The 18,148-nt window shown below is 39.4% G+C and overlaps 1 protein-coding gene across 1 annotated transcript; it reads right to left on the bottom strand.

Moving 5' to 3' along the window:
• Positions 1 to 2,541: 2,541 nt before the first annotated feature.
• LOC121785820 (trifunctional UDP-glucose 4,6-dehydratase/UDP-4-keto-6-deoxy-D-glucose 3,5-epimerase/UDP-4-keto-L-rhamnose-reductase RHM1-like) lies at positions 2,542 to 5,534 on the bottom strand. The gene is made up of 3 exons (XM_042184269.1): positions 5,383 to 5,534; positions 3,238 to 4,822; positions 2,542 to 3,154 (listed from the first exon to the last, which is right to left on the bottom strand). The coding sequence occupies exons 2-3, from the start codon at positions 4,807 to 4,809 to the stop codon at positions 2,702 to 2,704; spliced, it is 2,025 nt and encodes a 674-aa protein (XP_042040203.1). The 5' UTR covers positions 4,810 to 4,822; positions 5,383 to 5,534; the 3' UTR covers positions 2,542 to 2,701.
• Between the last annotated feature and the right edge of the window lie 12,614 nt (positions 5,535 to 18,148).

Below are 18,148 nucleotides of genomic sequence, written 5' to 3'. Positions count from 1 at the left end.
CGGATGCCTTCTTGTAGTGGCACACCCTCTATTTATAAGCTCGATTCGGCCGCCAGCCGGATAACGATCTTGACAGGGAATATTCGCTCATTCTGAGAGTGAGCGACTCATTGATTGCTACGTACTATTCTTCTAGAATGACGACGCTTTTTGGTAACAGATTCGTGACTCAGCTCCGTCCTTGCGTCTCATATTCCAGCACGTGTCCCCTTCTAGAACGTCGTCCTTGATAACAGAATGGTGCGCTATATCCAGCTCATTTCCTCACGTGTTCTTCTTCTAGAAGCCAGCGGTCCCCACCTAACTGCTTGATCGCTCCCCCTTGATCATCTCCCCCGATTCTTGGCCTTTTATCGCCTTTTGTACTTGCTTGATCAGTTCGGCCTTGCTGCCTTGGTTAAGTGGTATTTCTGCACATTTAACACTTATTTTGCGCGATAAACCGATCAAGTAGCATGTATTTCACCCTTAAACCGATGCACGAAATGAGCCTTATCAGTGACTAATGATAAAAAAGGATGAGTTCATTAGAATAAGATATACAAATAAAGAAAATATGCGTGACTAAAGATGTTTTATTGATAGTGCTATGCAAGTCATTAATCCAAATAAAAGGTAAAATAATATATAAATTTAATAGCATAATTTTTTAAAAAAATTGAAAAATATATATAGAATATTAAACATATCCACATTAAATATATGAATAATTTAAATAAAAAATTTTAAAACTTCTTTGAGAGGTCAAGTTAGAAAATTTGTCCAGAGCCTTTGTCCTAGTGGCAAGGAGCTTAGACATTATTGCATGAGGTGTCGAGTTCGAGCCCTCTTGACATCAGTTGTAATTTCCTCCTATCTATAGTATAGGAGTTTATTTGTAATTTCCTCCCTTATATAGGAGTTAATTTTTAAAAAAAAAGTCAAGTTAGAAAATTTGTACTATTATCCAATAATCACATTTTAGACCATAGCATAACTTGATATACATGGCCAAAGACAAATGAATTTTTTATATTGGAAAGAATAAATTTCTTACTTCCCGCCACATATACGTATAAAAAGTAAATTATCACTTAAAATAATGATAATATTTTGCACATCTTGTTTGTTTTGAATAATGTGAAAATTTACACTACTCTTTATATTAGGAAGTTATACAAACTTTATAAGTTAGATTTAATTTTAAATATATATAATTTCATCTTATTCCGTATTTTAATCTATAAACTTAGTAGTATTGTTTAATTAATTAGAGGTGAATTAAAATATAAGAATTAAAAACTTTAATTGAGTAAATACAGGATAAAAATTGTAAACATTACATATTTGTGTTGTTGTTTAGCTTGTGAATTAATTCGGAGAAAAAGTTTGCAATAAATGATTAAATATCAATTTTAACCAAAATAAATGGAAGGCAAACTAAACTCTCTAGCACAATTTCAGTTTTAACCCAAATACAATGCTAATTAATATATAAATTTAAGATTAAAGTTCAATTTTGGTCCCTTACATTTGCCCTAAAATTCTTTTTGGTCTCTTACATTAAGTTTGTGACCTTTTGGTCCCTAACATATTGTTTTGGTACATTTTGGTCTCAAACAAGGTCACAAACTTAATGTATGGGAGCTGAAAAGAATTTTATGGAAATTGTACCGGACCAAAATTGGACTTTAGTCCTAGATTATAATTAAATTATTAAATTGATCAAACATTTTGACTGTTAATTTTAACAAAAATGGTTATTTTGGACCAAAACAATATGTTTATGACCAAAAAGTATCAAAACAATATGTTAGTGACCAAAAAGTCACAAACTTAATGTAAGGGACCAAAAAGAATTTTAGGACAAATGTAAGGGACTAAAATTAGACTTTAGTCTAAATTTAATAACTTAATTATAAAAAAATTAATGGTAGTGCACCATTTAAATGTGTTTTAAACCTTTTTCAAAAAGCTAGCATTTTATTGGACCATTATTTATCTAATTGTTTTTGCATTTAAAATTTGTTTTTGGATAGAAAACACTCCATCTTTCCATTTTCCATCTTCAAGGTTTTTTCACTTACACTTTAGATTATGATAGATAATTGGTGATAGATTTGATGTTTCCTTTGTCGTGTACTATATTTGTATTTTGAATACGTGGGAAGAAATTTTCACTTCTTTGGTGTCTTGGACAATTTGGAGTATTTAAGGAACAGATGGAGTATTAAAATTAACATTCCACTAATATTTTTCTACTCATTTTTTTAAAAAGATCAAACAATTTTTAAAAACTCATGTTGGGTCAAAATACATCTTTAAATGGCAGACAGGGGAGTAGTACGTTATTCGAACATATTTTGGCCTAAAAACTTAATTGTCTCCCTTGCAATCTACTTAAGATGGTGTGGAGTATCACTAACCTAATGCTCATACAAGAATTAAATACCAGAGCACAAAGTTTTTGGGGCATTCCAAACAATGGCTAAAAATAAAATTCATGGAAATTACTCAAGGGATTATAAACATGAAATCAATATAATAGCCTCATCTAGCAAATGAACAATACAAGCAGATATTCTTATGTATATCAAATCTAAGCAGCTGTTCCACAAATGCAAAATGAAGAGCATATTTCTAAACATCAAAAACTAACCCTAACATACAGAGAAATTGATCAAAGATAATCTAGACCAAAATGCACGTAGGAAACGACACTTCACTTGGGCGGGGTCTTCCTGTTTGGTTCAAACACGTACTTGATCAACGACTCCTTGATCGAGAGCAACTCGGGGAACTCTTTCTTCAGTTTAGACGCGTCCATCTCGTTGTTGCTTCTAGGAGCAACGATGACCTTCGCCTGTTCCTCGAGGGTGAAATTGGCGTACTTGAAATCCGGATCAATATATTGCTTGTACATCTCCAGCACCTCATTGTGGCTGACGACACCCGGGTTGGTGAAGTTCCAGATGCCTCTGAGGTTTCGTTTTGCCATCTCGATTGCAATTGGAAGAAGCTCATCCAAGATTGTCATGCTATTAGGGATGTTAACCACCTTGTTGTACTTCGAGATCTTGGTAACGAAATTGCGCGGGTTGCTAAGGTCTGAAGATATCGGCATCCGGACTCTCAGCGTGCAGACGTTATCGTATTCTTTCAAGAGCGATTCCACCTGATAGAGTGCACACCAAAAGTTAGAATGCAAATCTAATGACAAGTAATTAGCACTAAGCTACAACATAAACAAAATATTACCATGGCCTTCGTCTTCGAATAGAAAGATCCGAAGAAATTGGGCGTGTCTTCCTCCTTGTATCCGATGCCAGAACCCTCAGGGTGCGCAGCATCGTATTCAAAGATGCAGCCAGTGGCAAAATTCAGCATCAGGAGTCCGTTCTCTCTGCATACATCGACCAAGGTCAGCGTGCCAACAACATTGACACGAATCGTCTCAGTCTTATGGCTTTCACACCAATCGACGTTGGGTCTACCAGTTAAACCAGCTGCATTCAGAACATGTGTAGGCTTCACAGCATTAATGTCGGCCAAAACCTGGTGGCGGTTCTCAAGACGCCCCTTTCCATACTCGTAAGGAATCCCCTGTTTCTCACACAATTTTCCAAGCAAACCACCAATCCACCCTGTCCTGCCATATATCAGGAACCGGAAGGCCGGTTTCTCCAGTGATTGGCCAGTCTTGGAAGGCGGCAACACCATCTTCTGAGTAGAGTTAGCAGTGAATTCGGACTTCCCAGACTCGTACTGCTCAGCTCCATCAAAATTCCTCTCGATTCCGCCAGGCATCATCAGCATTCTAGGGTGAGGAAGCAGTGCACCGGATACATCACCCCACCAATCAGGATTGCTGGTGTACCACTCAATCGTCTTCTTCAGACCCTCCTCCCACGGGGTCCTCTCTGACCAACCTAACTCCTTCAGCTTCTGGTCATCCAGGAAATACCGTTGATCATTAAAAGGCCTGTTATCCACGAACTCAATGACCTTGTCGGGATCCATCTTGAACAGCTTGCACATGTCGCTGGCTACATCAATCACCCTCCTCTCCTTCTTCGTCCCAATGTTGTAAACATGACCAACTTCTCCCTTGTGGAGAACGACCTCAAAGGCTTCGGCAACATCCTCACAATAGAGGTAACTCCGAACGTTGGAACCATCACCATGGATGGGAAGAGTTTTCCCTCTCATGGCCAAGAGGATGAACTTAGGAATCAACTTTTCAGGAAACTGATTTGGGCCATAAACATTATTACCTCTCGTGGTAATAACAGGCAATCCATAAGATCTACCGTATGCCATAACGAGCATCTCAGCCCCAGCCTTCGTTGCTGAGTAAGGGTTGGTCGGAAGGAGCTGCGAGGCCTCGTGGTTCCCAACAATAGCATCCTCCTCAGTCTCTCCATAGACCTCATCCGTGCTAACGTGGATAAACCTTCTAATCTGGCCAGTTACCTTGCACGCCTCCAAGAGCACATGGGTTCCGTAAATGTTATTCTTGGTGAACTCGAAACTATTACCAAAGGAATTGTCAACATGGGTTTGGGCAGCGAAATGCATTATAGTGTCGATGTTCTCAGCGACGAGAAGGTAATTGACAAGGTCAGCGCTACCGATGTCTCCCTTGACAAACTTGAAGTTGGGAGAGGATTTGGAAGGGAGGAGGTTCTTGAGATTGGAGCAGTAATCAAGCTTGTCGAGCACCACAATCTTGTACTCGGGATAGTTTCGTATAAGCCTGTTTGCGACATGAGAAGCGATGAATCCGGCAGCCCCAGTGATGAGGATGTTTTTCGGCGTGAAGTTCGGCATTGTTGCTTAGTATCTACAGCAGAAAAGCAACCATGTCTTCATACTACAATAAAAACAGCTCTATTTTATACTCCCTCCGTCCCCCATTAATTGGCACGAATTTCCTTTTTTGTCCGTCCCCGATTAATTGGTAATGGACCACACATTCCACTAAATCATTCTATTCACATTTTATTATATATAAAAGTAGGACACACATTCCACCAACTTTTTCCACTCGTGCCAATTAACAAGGGACGGAGGGAGTAGGTTCCAAAAACATAGCATCTGCTTAAAGAACAATCAGCTAAGATCTTAATTGTAGGTAATTCACATTCATAACAAAAATATGATTCAATTTACATATCAAGTTTTATTCTATCAAATGGATATTGAATAATGGATGAATCGAATTCGCATTCAATTATTTCTGAAATCATCATTTGTAGCAGATAAGCAATCATCTCAATCGAACCCTAGATCAAATCAAGGATCCAATTAGATCATCGCATATAACATTGAATACAGAGTCAAGAGAAGCAGAAATTGAAGAGCTGAAGTAATGAAATGCAATGCAGGGTGAAAGAAACTCACGGTTAATCGTCGGTAATGATCCGGACTCGGAAATAGGGGAAGAAAGGGGGGAGAGAAGATTGAAATGAGAGAGAGAAGTGAATGGTTTGGTTAATTAAGACAAGGAGCGGCGAAAATAATGGAACAATCATTTACCTCTTTTAATATTTTTACTTTTCATGCTTCCCAATTATAGATTTACTGTTCAATACACCTGAATCATGTGATTGATTTTGGAGTCGACTCAACCATTGGAATTCATATGTGTGTGAATTCTAGTGGATATCATTTTTTTGAACAGGCATTTTATAACAAATGTCTTATCCTTATCATTTTGTGTTGTACATAATGATACACAATTAAGTCAATATAAGATAGATTTATAAATTATTGTTTAAATTATCCAGGCTTTGAGCCTGTTTAAATTATTGAGAGTCATATATGATAGATTTATAAATTATTGTTTAATGTTTCAATTCTTGAGGCTTTGAGCCAGCAGAATTGTGATTGATGCTTTTAATTCAAATCTAATGTTTGATGTCGTAAAAAATTTAAATCTGAAATTGAATTTTAATTCTAACTTTTTTAATTTTATAATTTGAATTTTATATCAAAAGTAAATAATTAAAATTTCAAATAGCTATAAACTTTACACACAAATGCGGACATTCCGAATGAATATTTTCATGACCAAGCGGACTCTGAGTTCATTTCAAAATTGATTAATGGAAATGAAGTTTGCACATTTAGTCCCTGAAGTAAAAAATCATGTTTTAGGGACCTCAACATGGAAATCATACTCCTATTTGAAGTGATTCAATTTACTATTTTACCCTTAAACCTATGATGGGTGTATAAGTAACTTTACTCATATTATTATTACTTTCTTACACAATTATCATTTATGAACTTAATAAATGTCAATTTTTTTATCATTACATTATTTTTTCAATCTTTATTTAATGTAAATACGTAGTCCACTAATAACATCTTGACTTATGACAACTTGCTTTCATATTTGATGGAGTAATTAATATATATTATTCCATGTCATATACTCCATCCGTCCTAAGTAAGATGATATCTTCCTTGGGCAGCACGAGAATTTATATAACTTTATTTTATGGGTGAAGTGAAGAGTTTAAGTAAGAGAGATGGTATAAAGTAGAAAGAAAGATGTTACCATTTTTAGTAATGAATCATCTTAGTTGGGATAAATCAGAAAGGAAAGTGGGTCATCTTCAATGGTACGGAGGGAGTATAATTCTTCAAATTTTCCTGATTCCCGCTGTGAATCTTCTCAAAATCATCTTGATTATTATTTTAAATAATTTAATAAATGATATTCCTCCGTCCCACTAAAGATGAACCACTTTCCTTTTTGCTTTGTCCCAACATAGATGACCCATTACATGGAAACACATTTATCTCTACTTTATTCCCTTTTTCTTTATTCCCTCCACTTCACACACAAAATAAAATTGCATAAATTCTCGTGTCGTCCAAAGAAGGGGTCATCTTCCTTAGGACGGAGGGAGTATTCAGTAGTGGTGCAACAATCACACATGACATAACTCTTTGGCATCAAGTTTTAATATTTATATTACTTATAATTAATAAATTTAATATAATTATAAGTAATTAGAATTAAAATGAATGTATACAATATTAAATAAATTAATGGTAACGCGAATTAATTATATAATGAGATGTAAATGGAAGTACTTGTCATTGTATAAAGGTAAGCACCAAGTTATAATCCTGGTGCACAAAAGTTCACCACTATCAACAGCGGTAGCTATTTTCATTCCTTTTTGATTATGCATTTTTTGTCTAACCAATTTTAATTTTATGAAAATATTCCAAACTCATTAAGACATAGAGGGTTTAGGGTTTACGAAAATATTTACATTCAGAATGAGTTTATGGCACACCGAATAAACAAAAATTGGTCCTCCCTCCATACGCTATTAAACGTCACAAGTCGACCCAGTTCATATTTTAAAAATGTAAAGAAAAATGGATGGAAAAAGTTAGTAGAATGTGAGTCTTATTTTTATATATTACTAGTTTTATAATAAAATGTAAGTGAAATGAGTTAGTGTATTGTTGGGTCCATTATCAAAAGTAGTTAAAAGTAACTATGACAAGTATTGACGGATGGACCGAAAAAGAAACTAGTAACAAGTAACGTCGGATGAAGAAAATAGTTGAATCGGAGTGAGTTCCTCTGAGGTTGAGGATTTTCTTTTTCATAGACACTAAATCACAGCCTGAGTTCCACCACTAGGAACCTTGGCTCCACCTCCACAGATGCGTTAAATTTTGAAAGGTATTGAAGGAATTCATCTCATTTATCCAGTTTCGGCTGACATAAATCCAAAACAAAAATATGGATTAATTTTTCCATCTATTACCTCTTAAAACAGAGAAATTTATTGAATCACGTTCCATATTCTCGGGTCATGTGATAAAAGGAGTCCAACATAAAAAAAACATGAAATAATTATCATGCTAATTCCACAGTCCAAAAAGAGTAACTATATAAATGGTTTATAATTTAAATATTCACAGCCCCTGAAAACAATATCGTGAGAAGCTCTTGAACTTTGCAGTATGTGTTAGAGGTAGTATATTATCAAGTATATTTTGAGAAATTTTATTTATGTAAAACTCTTGATCTCATTTTATCTGAGTTTCTGAGAATAAATATTTTTGTTATATTGTGTTTTACTTATTCATTTACAATAACGTTTTATACTTCCTCCGTTCCCTATTTTTAGTCCACTTTGTAGTGGACACTAATTTTAAGAAATGTAAAGAAAAATGGGCTGAAAAAATTAATGGAATGTTGGTCCCACTTTTATATACTTTATATAGTAAAATGTGATTGTAATATTAATGAGTTAGTGGAATGTTGGACTTACTTCCATTATAGTAAAAAAAAAGTGGATGTGGACAATAAATGGAGACGGATGAAAATGACAAAAGTTGACAAAAAATAAGGGTCTGAAGGAGTAATATTAAATGTCTAAAAACAAACATGTCTAAGTCTCTTTCATTGTAGACTGAGTAGTGGACATATCATCGTAGTAAGTGACTTAGTCAGTATCTCGTGAGAGCAAAACTAAATTTTACAATCTAAATAGGATTTGGCTACATATCGGTAATGGTTCCTGTGTCAATCCAATAAATATTTTAACTAAAAACACTAACGACACTGATGTGGTATAACATTGAATGGATCTAATAGTGAGATAAGTTTTTCTCGTCATGTACTGAAAGACTAGGTCTTAGGAACTATTATTTATTAGTCTTTGTGTTAATATTGAGCATACAACATTAGTTACGCATTGCTTTGATTTATCAAAAAATGCTGGTTTTTGTAACTCAATAATCATGATAAGTTGGGTAGTGTTAACTAACATCTAGCGGTGCTAAGATTGTTATTGCACTGAATCGTGTCACAAGAGAGTCAAGTTTGATACTACTTCTGTCCATTAAAAATAGAAACTACCTTTGTCCATTAAACATAGAAACTATTTTCATTTTGGGTCGTTGATTAAAAATAGAAACTTTAGAAAGTTTCAATTTTAGGACGTGGACCCCACAATTCACTAATATTACTTCCACTATTTTTTATCCTTATTTCGCTTACTTTACCCATTTTATTTTTATCTCTCTTATTTTACCAATTGTGCATTAAAATTTGTGTCGTTTCAAAAGTCGAAAAATGCATTAAAATTTGTGCCGTTTCAAAAGTTTCTATTTTTCAAGAACGAATGTGATAATATTTTGATTACTTGTAATATGAATATGGATGGACTTATGGTTCAAACTGATATTTTATTGGAATTATATTAAACTATGGGCAATTTAATTGGTTAAGTCCAACATGTAAAACGCATTGCACCCTTATCTGACCCATTATAATTCTCTGGCCCCTTTGACTTGGACATCTACTTTCATCATTTTCATTTGAATGTTAAAGAGAAAGATGGCAATTCCTCCCGCACCTAAGAAAGACCTAGGGGACTTTCATGCTTTACGGCCTAAGATCGAGTTGGAATCTTATACTGATTAGGTGTTCTACTGCAAAGGAGATTAGACATATGACATAAATTATATCCCTAAGTGAAAATTTAAAAACCTTAGCCGCCATCATAAGGATTTTCGAAAATCTCACAAACAAATTCGATATATGTCTCTTTTCTAAATTAATACCTTTATACGTGATCAGTTTGAATTTTTCCACAAAAAAATCATAACTTGAGTTTAGGAACAGATTAGAAGATTCGTCGTCGAGTATCAAGATCATTACGTGCAAAAGCACAATCAATCATTGATTTTCTAGAGAATCAAAATGGTAAATTATCTAACCGTAAAATTTATGTTTAGGACATTAATTGTGTATTTAATTTGCGGTCACATGCTTATTATTCGAATTAGAATGAATGCAATTAATCCTATAATCACCTAAATAGATATTTTCGTAAATTTATTTAATTTACTAAGTCTAATGTTAAAAACCCAACACACAACACATGCACTAGGAAGTATAGTTGACAATGAATTTAAGGAAATTGGAATTTTGGGAGATGATATAGCAAATGTTGTACATGATCCTTGACGGCTAGGAGAATTTGGAGTTTTGGCGAAATATGACAGAGGCTGGTGATTAGAATCTTGTTGAAAGACTGAATTTCAACAAGTGGAACATTTGATTAAGAGAGCGGAGGAATGTTACGGCTGCACCAGAATCACAGGTAACAGAGCACGACATCAATGGAGACATGGCTGAGCCATGCCCAACACCCACGACAGAGACAATTCAGAGTGAGGAAGAACCAGCGCCCGTCGACGCGCTGAAGAATCAGTCGGAGGTGGACACGGTGAGGAAGCTGAGGCCAAGGAGAGCAATCAAGCAGCCGGAGCGCTATCAGGACTTCGTCTCCAAATAGCTCACCAGCTGTTCGACAGATTGCCTGAAAGAGCCCGAGTTTTATTTGTTATTTTAGTTAATTATTTTATTGTATTTTTTGACTTTCCTTATTTCGGATTATTTTTGCGTCGAGCGTTAAAAGCTCCATCGGGTTTTCTTTGTTGGTTCTTTCCCGATGTTTAGGATTAGGTCGAACCAACCCTAGGGTTTTAGTCTTATAAATAGGGCTATTCATTAATTATCGTTGGGGAATGAATGAAGAATTATTTTGCCCACAAACTTGTGCAACACTCAATTGAAACTTACGCTGCCGACGGAGAGACTCTCCGCGCCAGCTCGTGAATCAGCCGCCGACCCCATCGTTCGGGGCGCCGGATTTGTCGTGTTGTGTACGTAGAAGGCAGGAATCTTCGTTAAGAGAATTGTGCTCTTAACAACTGGTGCTTCATCTCGAACTCATGGATTCAATTGAAGGAGGACAGCGCTCCCCACCGTTCTTGACCGGGGGGAACGCGCAAGAACTATCATTGGGGCCACAGCGACGACAGCAAGTAGAATTCCGCCGTGACCCTGGCGGACGCCCTCGCCCTCCGCCGAGGGGGGATCCGCCTGCCGACGCGCCTCAGGGTCCAGCCACGGGCGCGATCGATCCGCTCACTCAGGGTTTCGATCGGATCATGGCCAGGTTTGATCAGTTGGAGGTCCGCGTAGGGAGCCTGGAGTTTCCATCGTATCGCGATGCCGAACATCATGATGAGGATTACGATTCAGATGATCATGAATACGCGGAGTACAGGGACGACGATGGGAGACCGCGTGTCTCGAACCCTCGGCACCGCCCACTAGGGTTTCGTGACAGGAGAGGTGCGAGGGGTGGGCGACGGGGTGGAGCCTCGCGTCGAGAGGATTGGAGGAGACGGGGTGAATGGCCCAGCGAAGGAGTTGGTGATACTAGACTCGTGCCGTATCAACCTCGACGACCCTCAAATTGGGACCCACCAGCGGCACGACAGGAGGGGTGGCGCGATAATCGTCGCCGCACATCTTGTTGGGATCCCCCGATTACTAGGGATCGTCCACAATATCAATACGGATCAGACTCGCATCACGGGGTCAAAATGCGAGCACCACACTTTGACGGATCAGACGCCACAAACTGGATTTCTCGAGTGGAGTATTATTTTGAGCACATCATGATGCCTGACGAGGATCGCCTCCACTACGTGGTAATGTTATTCGATCCACCGGCTGCGGAATGGATATTCAATTACAGAAACAACAACCGATACGTTACTTGGGGCGAATTTTTGGAGGATGTCCGCCACAGGTTTGATCCGCAGAGTTTCCGGAATTATATTGGCCCGTTGGCCAAACTGGTGCAGACGGGAACCGTGGCAGAGTATCACGACACATTTGAGAAGTATTTGAATCGGGTGGAGGGAGTCCCGGATTACATCTTACTTCCCGTGTTCATCGAGGGCCTTAAAATGCCCATTCAGGAGAAAGTAGAGCTGCAGCAACCGCAGTCGTTGGCCGAGGCCATGGCGCTGGCCTTGCGTTTGGCCGCAAATCAGGAACATCGATACCAACAGTCGTCGTCGCAGAAACGACAGTGGCCTTCCAAAGATACTCGTCAGCCGACGCTACCTTCATCTGCGCCGACTGGCAGCTCCTCCCAGGTGCAGAAAACGAGCCAACAACCCTTGGAGAAGGAGCATCCTCGCTTTACTCCGATCCGTGTGTCTAATGCTGAGAAATCGGAGCGTTCGCGGAAGGGATTATGTTGGCATTGTCCGGAGAAGTACACGCCTGGCCACGTGTGTGCGGCCAGATTGTTGTGTTATGTGGGGGATGATGAATGGGAGGAATCGGGTCAGGGACATGACGACCAGCCGCAAGATGAGGAATTAATTACAGAAGATATCTCCCACCTTCATTCTCTTACGGGAGGAAATCGCTCGATCCCTTTCCAGGTGGTCGGGGAACTCGGGGTCACAGAAGTGCGAATTTTGATCGACACAGGGAGCACGCACAATTTTCTCCACTCCCGCTTCGCAGAGAATCTACAACTGCAATTATCGCGCATCCGGCCTTTCCGGGTGTACGTAGGGAATGGGGCTTCACTCATTTGTTCCCACATCTCTAGGCGGACGAAATTGTCAATACAGGGGACTGAATTCTTGACGGATTTGCATATCCTCGATGTTCATGGTTGGGATGTGATACTCGGCATGGACTGGCTGGAGTCGCTAGGCCGGATATCTGCGGACTTCGTCGGCAAGACACTGGAATTCCAACGAGATAACAGGTCGGTCCTCATACAGGGTCGTAGACCGAGCCCACAACAGATATCGCTGCATTCCTTAGCCCAGCTAGCGTCGTTTTCATCGACCCATGAATTCTATGAAATCGTCGCCTTGGACCCGGCCGACGCGACGTCTTCCGGATCAGCCACTGAACCAGACTTTCCCTCGGATATACCGGTTGATTGTCGCCAGGTTCTTGAAACCCATAAGGGTGTGTTTGATCTACCAATCGGTATGCCTCCACCTAGGCAATTCGACCACCGAATACACCTACTCCCGGGCACGAAGCCGGTCAATGTTAGACCGTACCGCTATCCGTACTTCCAAAAGAATGAAATCGAGCGGCAAGTGAAGGAAATGTTGTCCCAAGGCATAATCCAGAGAAGTCAGAGTCCTTTCTCCTCACCGGTGCTGCTAATTCGAAAAAAGGATGGTTCTTTTCGGTTCTGCATTGATTACCGAGCCGTTAATTTGGCAACGGTCCCTGATCAATTCCCTATCCCCACCGCGGACGAACTCTTTGATGAATTGGGAAGGGCGAAGTTCTTCACCAAGCTGGACTTACGATCAGGCTACCATCAAATCAGAATGCATGCGGACGATATTTTTAAAACAGCTTTCCGTACTCATGACGGGCATTTTGAGTTTTTGGTGATGCCATTCGGGCTTACAAATGCCCCGTCTACTTTCCAAGCGGCGATGAACAATATTTTCCAACCTCTTCTGCGACGATACGTCATTGTGTTCTTTGATGACATCTTGATCTACAGCCCCACGTTGGAGTCCCACTGCGAACACTTGTCCATGGTACTATCGATCCTTAGCGCAAATCATTTTTATGTCAAATTGTCTAAGTGTTCGTTTTGCTGCACTACTGTTGAGTACTTGGGGCACTTGATTACAGGCGGCACCTTGAAGGCTGACCCTCGAAAGATAGAAGCAATGACTGCTTGGCCACATCCACGGAATGTTAAACAACTCCGCGGATTCTTGGGGTTAACAGGGTACTACAGACGATTCGTCGCAAACTATGCCATGATCGCGGCTCCGCTTACGGAATTACTTAAGAAAGATGCTTTTGTGTGGACCCAGGCAGCGACCGAAGCATTCATAGCGTTAAAATCAGCCATGACATCGACCCCGGTGTTACGACTCCCGGACTTCACCAAAACTTTTTATGTCGAAACGGATGCCTCGGATGTGGGGATCGGAGCGGTATTGATTCAGGAGGGCCACCCAATTGCCTATTTCAGTCGCAAGTTGGGCCCGCGTCGCAGAGTCGCTTCGACTTACCATAAGGAGCTCTATGCTATCGTGGAGGCTGTCCAGAAATGGAGGCAGTATCTATTGGGCAGGGAATTTGTGATTCGAAGCGATCAGAAGAGTTTAAAGGAGCTACTTCAACAAGTTGTCCAAACTCCAGATCAACAATTGTATGTACGGAAGTTGATGGGGTACAATTTCCGTATCGAGTATAAGAAGGGAGCTTTGAACCGAGCAGCGGATGCGCTGTCTCGACGCGAGGACACGGAGCAGCCGCGACAGGATCCGGTTGCGAGGGACGAGTTGTCCGAGGACGAGGGGGATCCGTTGGCGGATGCAGCGTGTCTAACCGCGATCGCCCACCCTATCCCGAAGCTGATGGAGACCTTGAGACATGAAACAGGTTCCCTACCTGACTTGGTGGATCTCACGGCAGAAATTAAATCTGGGAAAGCACCTGCTCAATTCTCTTTCGTGGATGGTTTTATATATTTTAACAGAAGATTAGTTGTGAGCCGGTCCTCCAAATTGAAACGAGTATTGCTGGAGGAGCATCATTGTACGCCCATGGCGGGCCACCCCGGGCACGAGCGCACCTTCCGACTATTGTCAGCAGGATTTTATTGGACTAAGATGAGGAAGGAAGTCCGAGACTTTGTTAAGGCGTGCGCGGTGTGTCAGTCCACTAAGTATTCGACGCAGAAACCTGCAGGCCTTCTACAACCGTTGCCCGTACCATCGCAGGTTTGGGACGATGTATCAATGGACTTTATCACGGGTCTCCCACAGTCACGCGGATACACAACGATTATGGTGGTGATTGACAGACTTTCGAAGTACGGCCACTTCGCGGCCCTTCCTACGCGATTCGACGCCCTCCGAGTGGCCCATTTGTTCGTGAACACGGTGGTTCGCCACCATGGTTTTCCAAAGACATTGGTCTCAGACAGGGACTCGGTATTTCTTAATGCAATTTGGGAGGAGATTCTGCGACTTAGTGGGACAAAATTGAATTTCACCACCGCCTATCACCCCCAGTCGGATGGCCAAACGGAGATTCGCAACAAAGGCCTGGAGCAATATCTACGAGCATTCACTTCGGATAGACCGTCTACTTGGTCGAATTTTCTCCCTTGGGCGGAGTTAGCTCTCAATTGCTTCCACCACGCTGGCCTCGGCACCTCCCCTTTTAAGGCGTTGTATGGACGGGAGCCCCCATTGTTGGTGGCAGCTGCTCCGTCAGCAAACACTCCCCCCAATGTAGTAGAATTGATTAAGCAGATGGGGGAGCTACTCATTGAGTTGCGTAACAATCTAGCTCGCGCGCAGCAACGGATGACTGAGGCAGCAAATAAGCATAGGCGCCACGTTGAATATGAAGTAGGGGATTTTGTGTGGTTGAAATTGCAGCCATATCGCCAACATTCCGTCGCGAAACCCATATCCGCTAAACTTGCTAAACGTTTCTACGGACCATTCGAGGTGGTGAAGCGGATAGGTCCAGTCGCGTACAAGCTTCGTTTGCCTGAGGGGAGTCGCATTCACGACGTATTCCACGTGAGTCTCCTTCGCGCATTCGTGAAGGACGATCCGATCGTCCCTCTCCCAGAGAAGTTTGTCGGCAATAGACCCGTCGCCCATCCAGTGGCGATACTTGACTCTAGAATATTATGGCATCAGGGAGCAGCAGTGGAACACGTCTTGGTTCGATGGTCGGACGGGTCGGATTCACCGTCTTGGGAGCCGTTGGAGGTAATGCTGAAACGGTACCCTACACTCTCCCTTGAGGACAAGGAGGTTTCTAAGGAGGGGGGAGTTGTTACGGCTGCACCAGAATCACAGGTAACAGAGCACGACATCAATGGAGACATGGCTGAGCCATGCCCAACACCCACGACAGAGACAATTCAGAGTGAGGAAGAACCAGCGCCCGTCGACGCGCTGGAGAATCAGTCGGAGGTGGACACGGTGAGGAAGCTGAGGCCAAGGAGAGCAATCAAGCAGCCGGAGCGCTATCAGGACTTCGTCTCCAAATAGCTCACCAGCTGTTCGACAGATTGCCTGAAAGAGCCCGAGTTTTATTTGTTATTTTAGTTAATTATTTTATTGTATTTTTTGACTTTCCTTATTTCGGATTATTTTTGCGTCGAGCGTTAAAAGCTCCATCGGGTTTTCTTTGTTGGTTCTTTCCCGATGTTTAGGATTAGGTCGAACCAACCCTAGGGTTTTAGTCTTATAAATAGGGCTATTCATTAATTATCGTTGGGGAATGAATGAAGAATTATTTTGCCCACAAACTTGTGCAACACTCAATTGAAACTTACGCTGCCGACGGAGAGACTCTCCGCGCCAGCTCGTGAATCAGCCGCCGACCCCATCGTTCGGGGCGCCGGATTTGTCGTGTTGTGTACGTAGAAGGCAGGAATCTTCGTTAAGAGAATTGTGCTCTTAACAAGGAAGCAGAGCATATCGTTCTACTACATTTTCAGAAAAGTATGATGTCGTGTTAATGAGTGTGGGCAGCCTTGCTTGACACAGTCATGCACGGCTCCTCTATGCTCGTCTTTAGAAAGATTATAGTATGAATTTGCACAAGATGAAACATGACATTTCAAATGTTCATATTGATTCGTGTCCATGTCTCTATTTTTTAATATATTCAGAGATTTGTATTAAGAAATGTTGTTGGTGATGATCAAATATCATCCAAATTTATTATCGGACAACCTTATATTAATCTCTATCAAATATTTCCTCCGGCCCACAATAATTATCACTCTTATTCTGGGCACAAGTTTTAAAAATGGAGTGAACTACACTAATAGTCCCTCAACTTGTCGAAAAATGCACCAATGGTTCCTAAAAAAAATTTATTTCATTTTTGGGTACTATAAGTCTAAACCCTAGGCACCACTAGTGTGAATATTTAATGTTTTGGAACATTTTGGACCTTTCTACTCTCCTTTAATTTTTTTTTTTTTCTTCCATAATCATTTTCTTTTAAAAACTCAATTAAACCCTCATTTAAAAAATATTTGATGCTTTATGATTGCAAAAATTTAAATAAAAAACCAAATATTTAAATTATGCTTTATTTATTTATATAATTAAATATTACTATTATACAACTCAATCAATCTGTATATTTGTGAAGAAAAAATTAAATATAATAGTAACATTTTTTAATAAAAAATATTAAAATGAAATATAGAAAATTCAACTTAAACTTTTTAAATTTGAGAAGAAAAAAATATTATAGTGAACTATAATAATTTTTTATTTAAAAAATGTTACTTAAATATTTAAATGTTACTCTTATAATTAAGTAAAAAAGTAAATATTTTAACTGCTTTAATTAAAATATAGTATAGTGAAAAATATTTTTTGAGTATAATAATTAAAATTTAAGTGAATTATATCTAACGTAAATTAAAGCGAACTCTTGTAAGTAACATTTTTTACTAAAAATATTAAAGTAAACTATAGTAATTTTCATTATAAAGTTTAATCTATACAATATTCAAGTAATTATTTAAAAATTTAAGTGAATTAATTCAAAAGGTGCTTTTGTGTATATCCAAAAAAATTATAAAGTTTAATCTATACGGTATTTCAGTAATTATTTAAAAATTTTAAGTGAATTAATTCAAAATGTGCTTTTGTATAAGTCCAAAAAAATTGCATGATTGAAGAGGTACCAAACTATAATTTCCAGATACCGAAAATGCCCTCCATGGCATTTAGGAGATTTTTCAAATGCAGAGGGGTATAAAAGACCGACAGGTACCAAAAATGTAATTTCTAGGGACCAAAAAGGCTATAAAATTACTTTAGGGACCATTGATGCATTTTTCGATAAGATCATGGACTATTAGTGTAGTTCACTCAAAATGTAAAGAAAAGTTGGGTGAAAAAATTAGTAGAACGTGAGACCTACTTACCATTTATGGTAAAAATGAAGTGTGATCATTATTGTGGGACTGATCGAAATGGAAAAGAGTGACAATTATTGTGGGACGGAGAGAGTAAAGAACATATATAAAAAGTTATTAACTATAATAGTAGTAATTATTTTTCCAACAAATTAGTTTCTTATCCAATTATAATACTTTATCCGTTTCATAGAAATAAATTATTTGGGAATTATACATGTTTTAATGTGGAATTGATAAAGTAATAGGGAAATGAGAAAAAAAGTTGAAATAGTGTAATGGAAAATGGGGCTTATTAATAATAAAATAAAAAAGAATGAGAAAAAGTTCTATAATATTGGTCG

This window comes from Salvia splendens, chromosome 22, assembly GCF_004379255.2.
Source record: "Salvia splendens isolate huo1 chromosome 22, SspV2, whole genome shotgun sequence".
In the NCBI taxonomy this organism is placed as follows: Eukaryota; Viridiplantae; Streptophyta; class Magnoliopsida; order Lamiales; family Lamiaceae; genus Salvia; species Salvia splendens.
The sequence above is the reverse complement of the archived record's forward strand: the minus strand, read 5'-3'. Positions and strand labels throughout refer to the sequence as shown.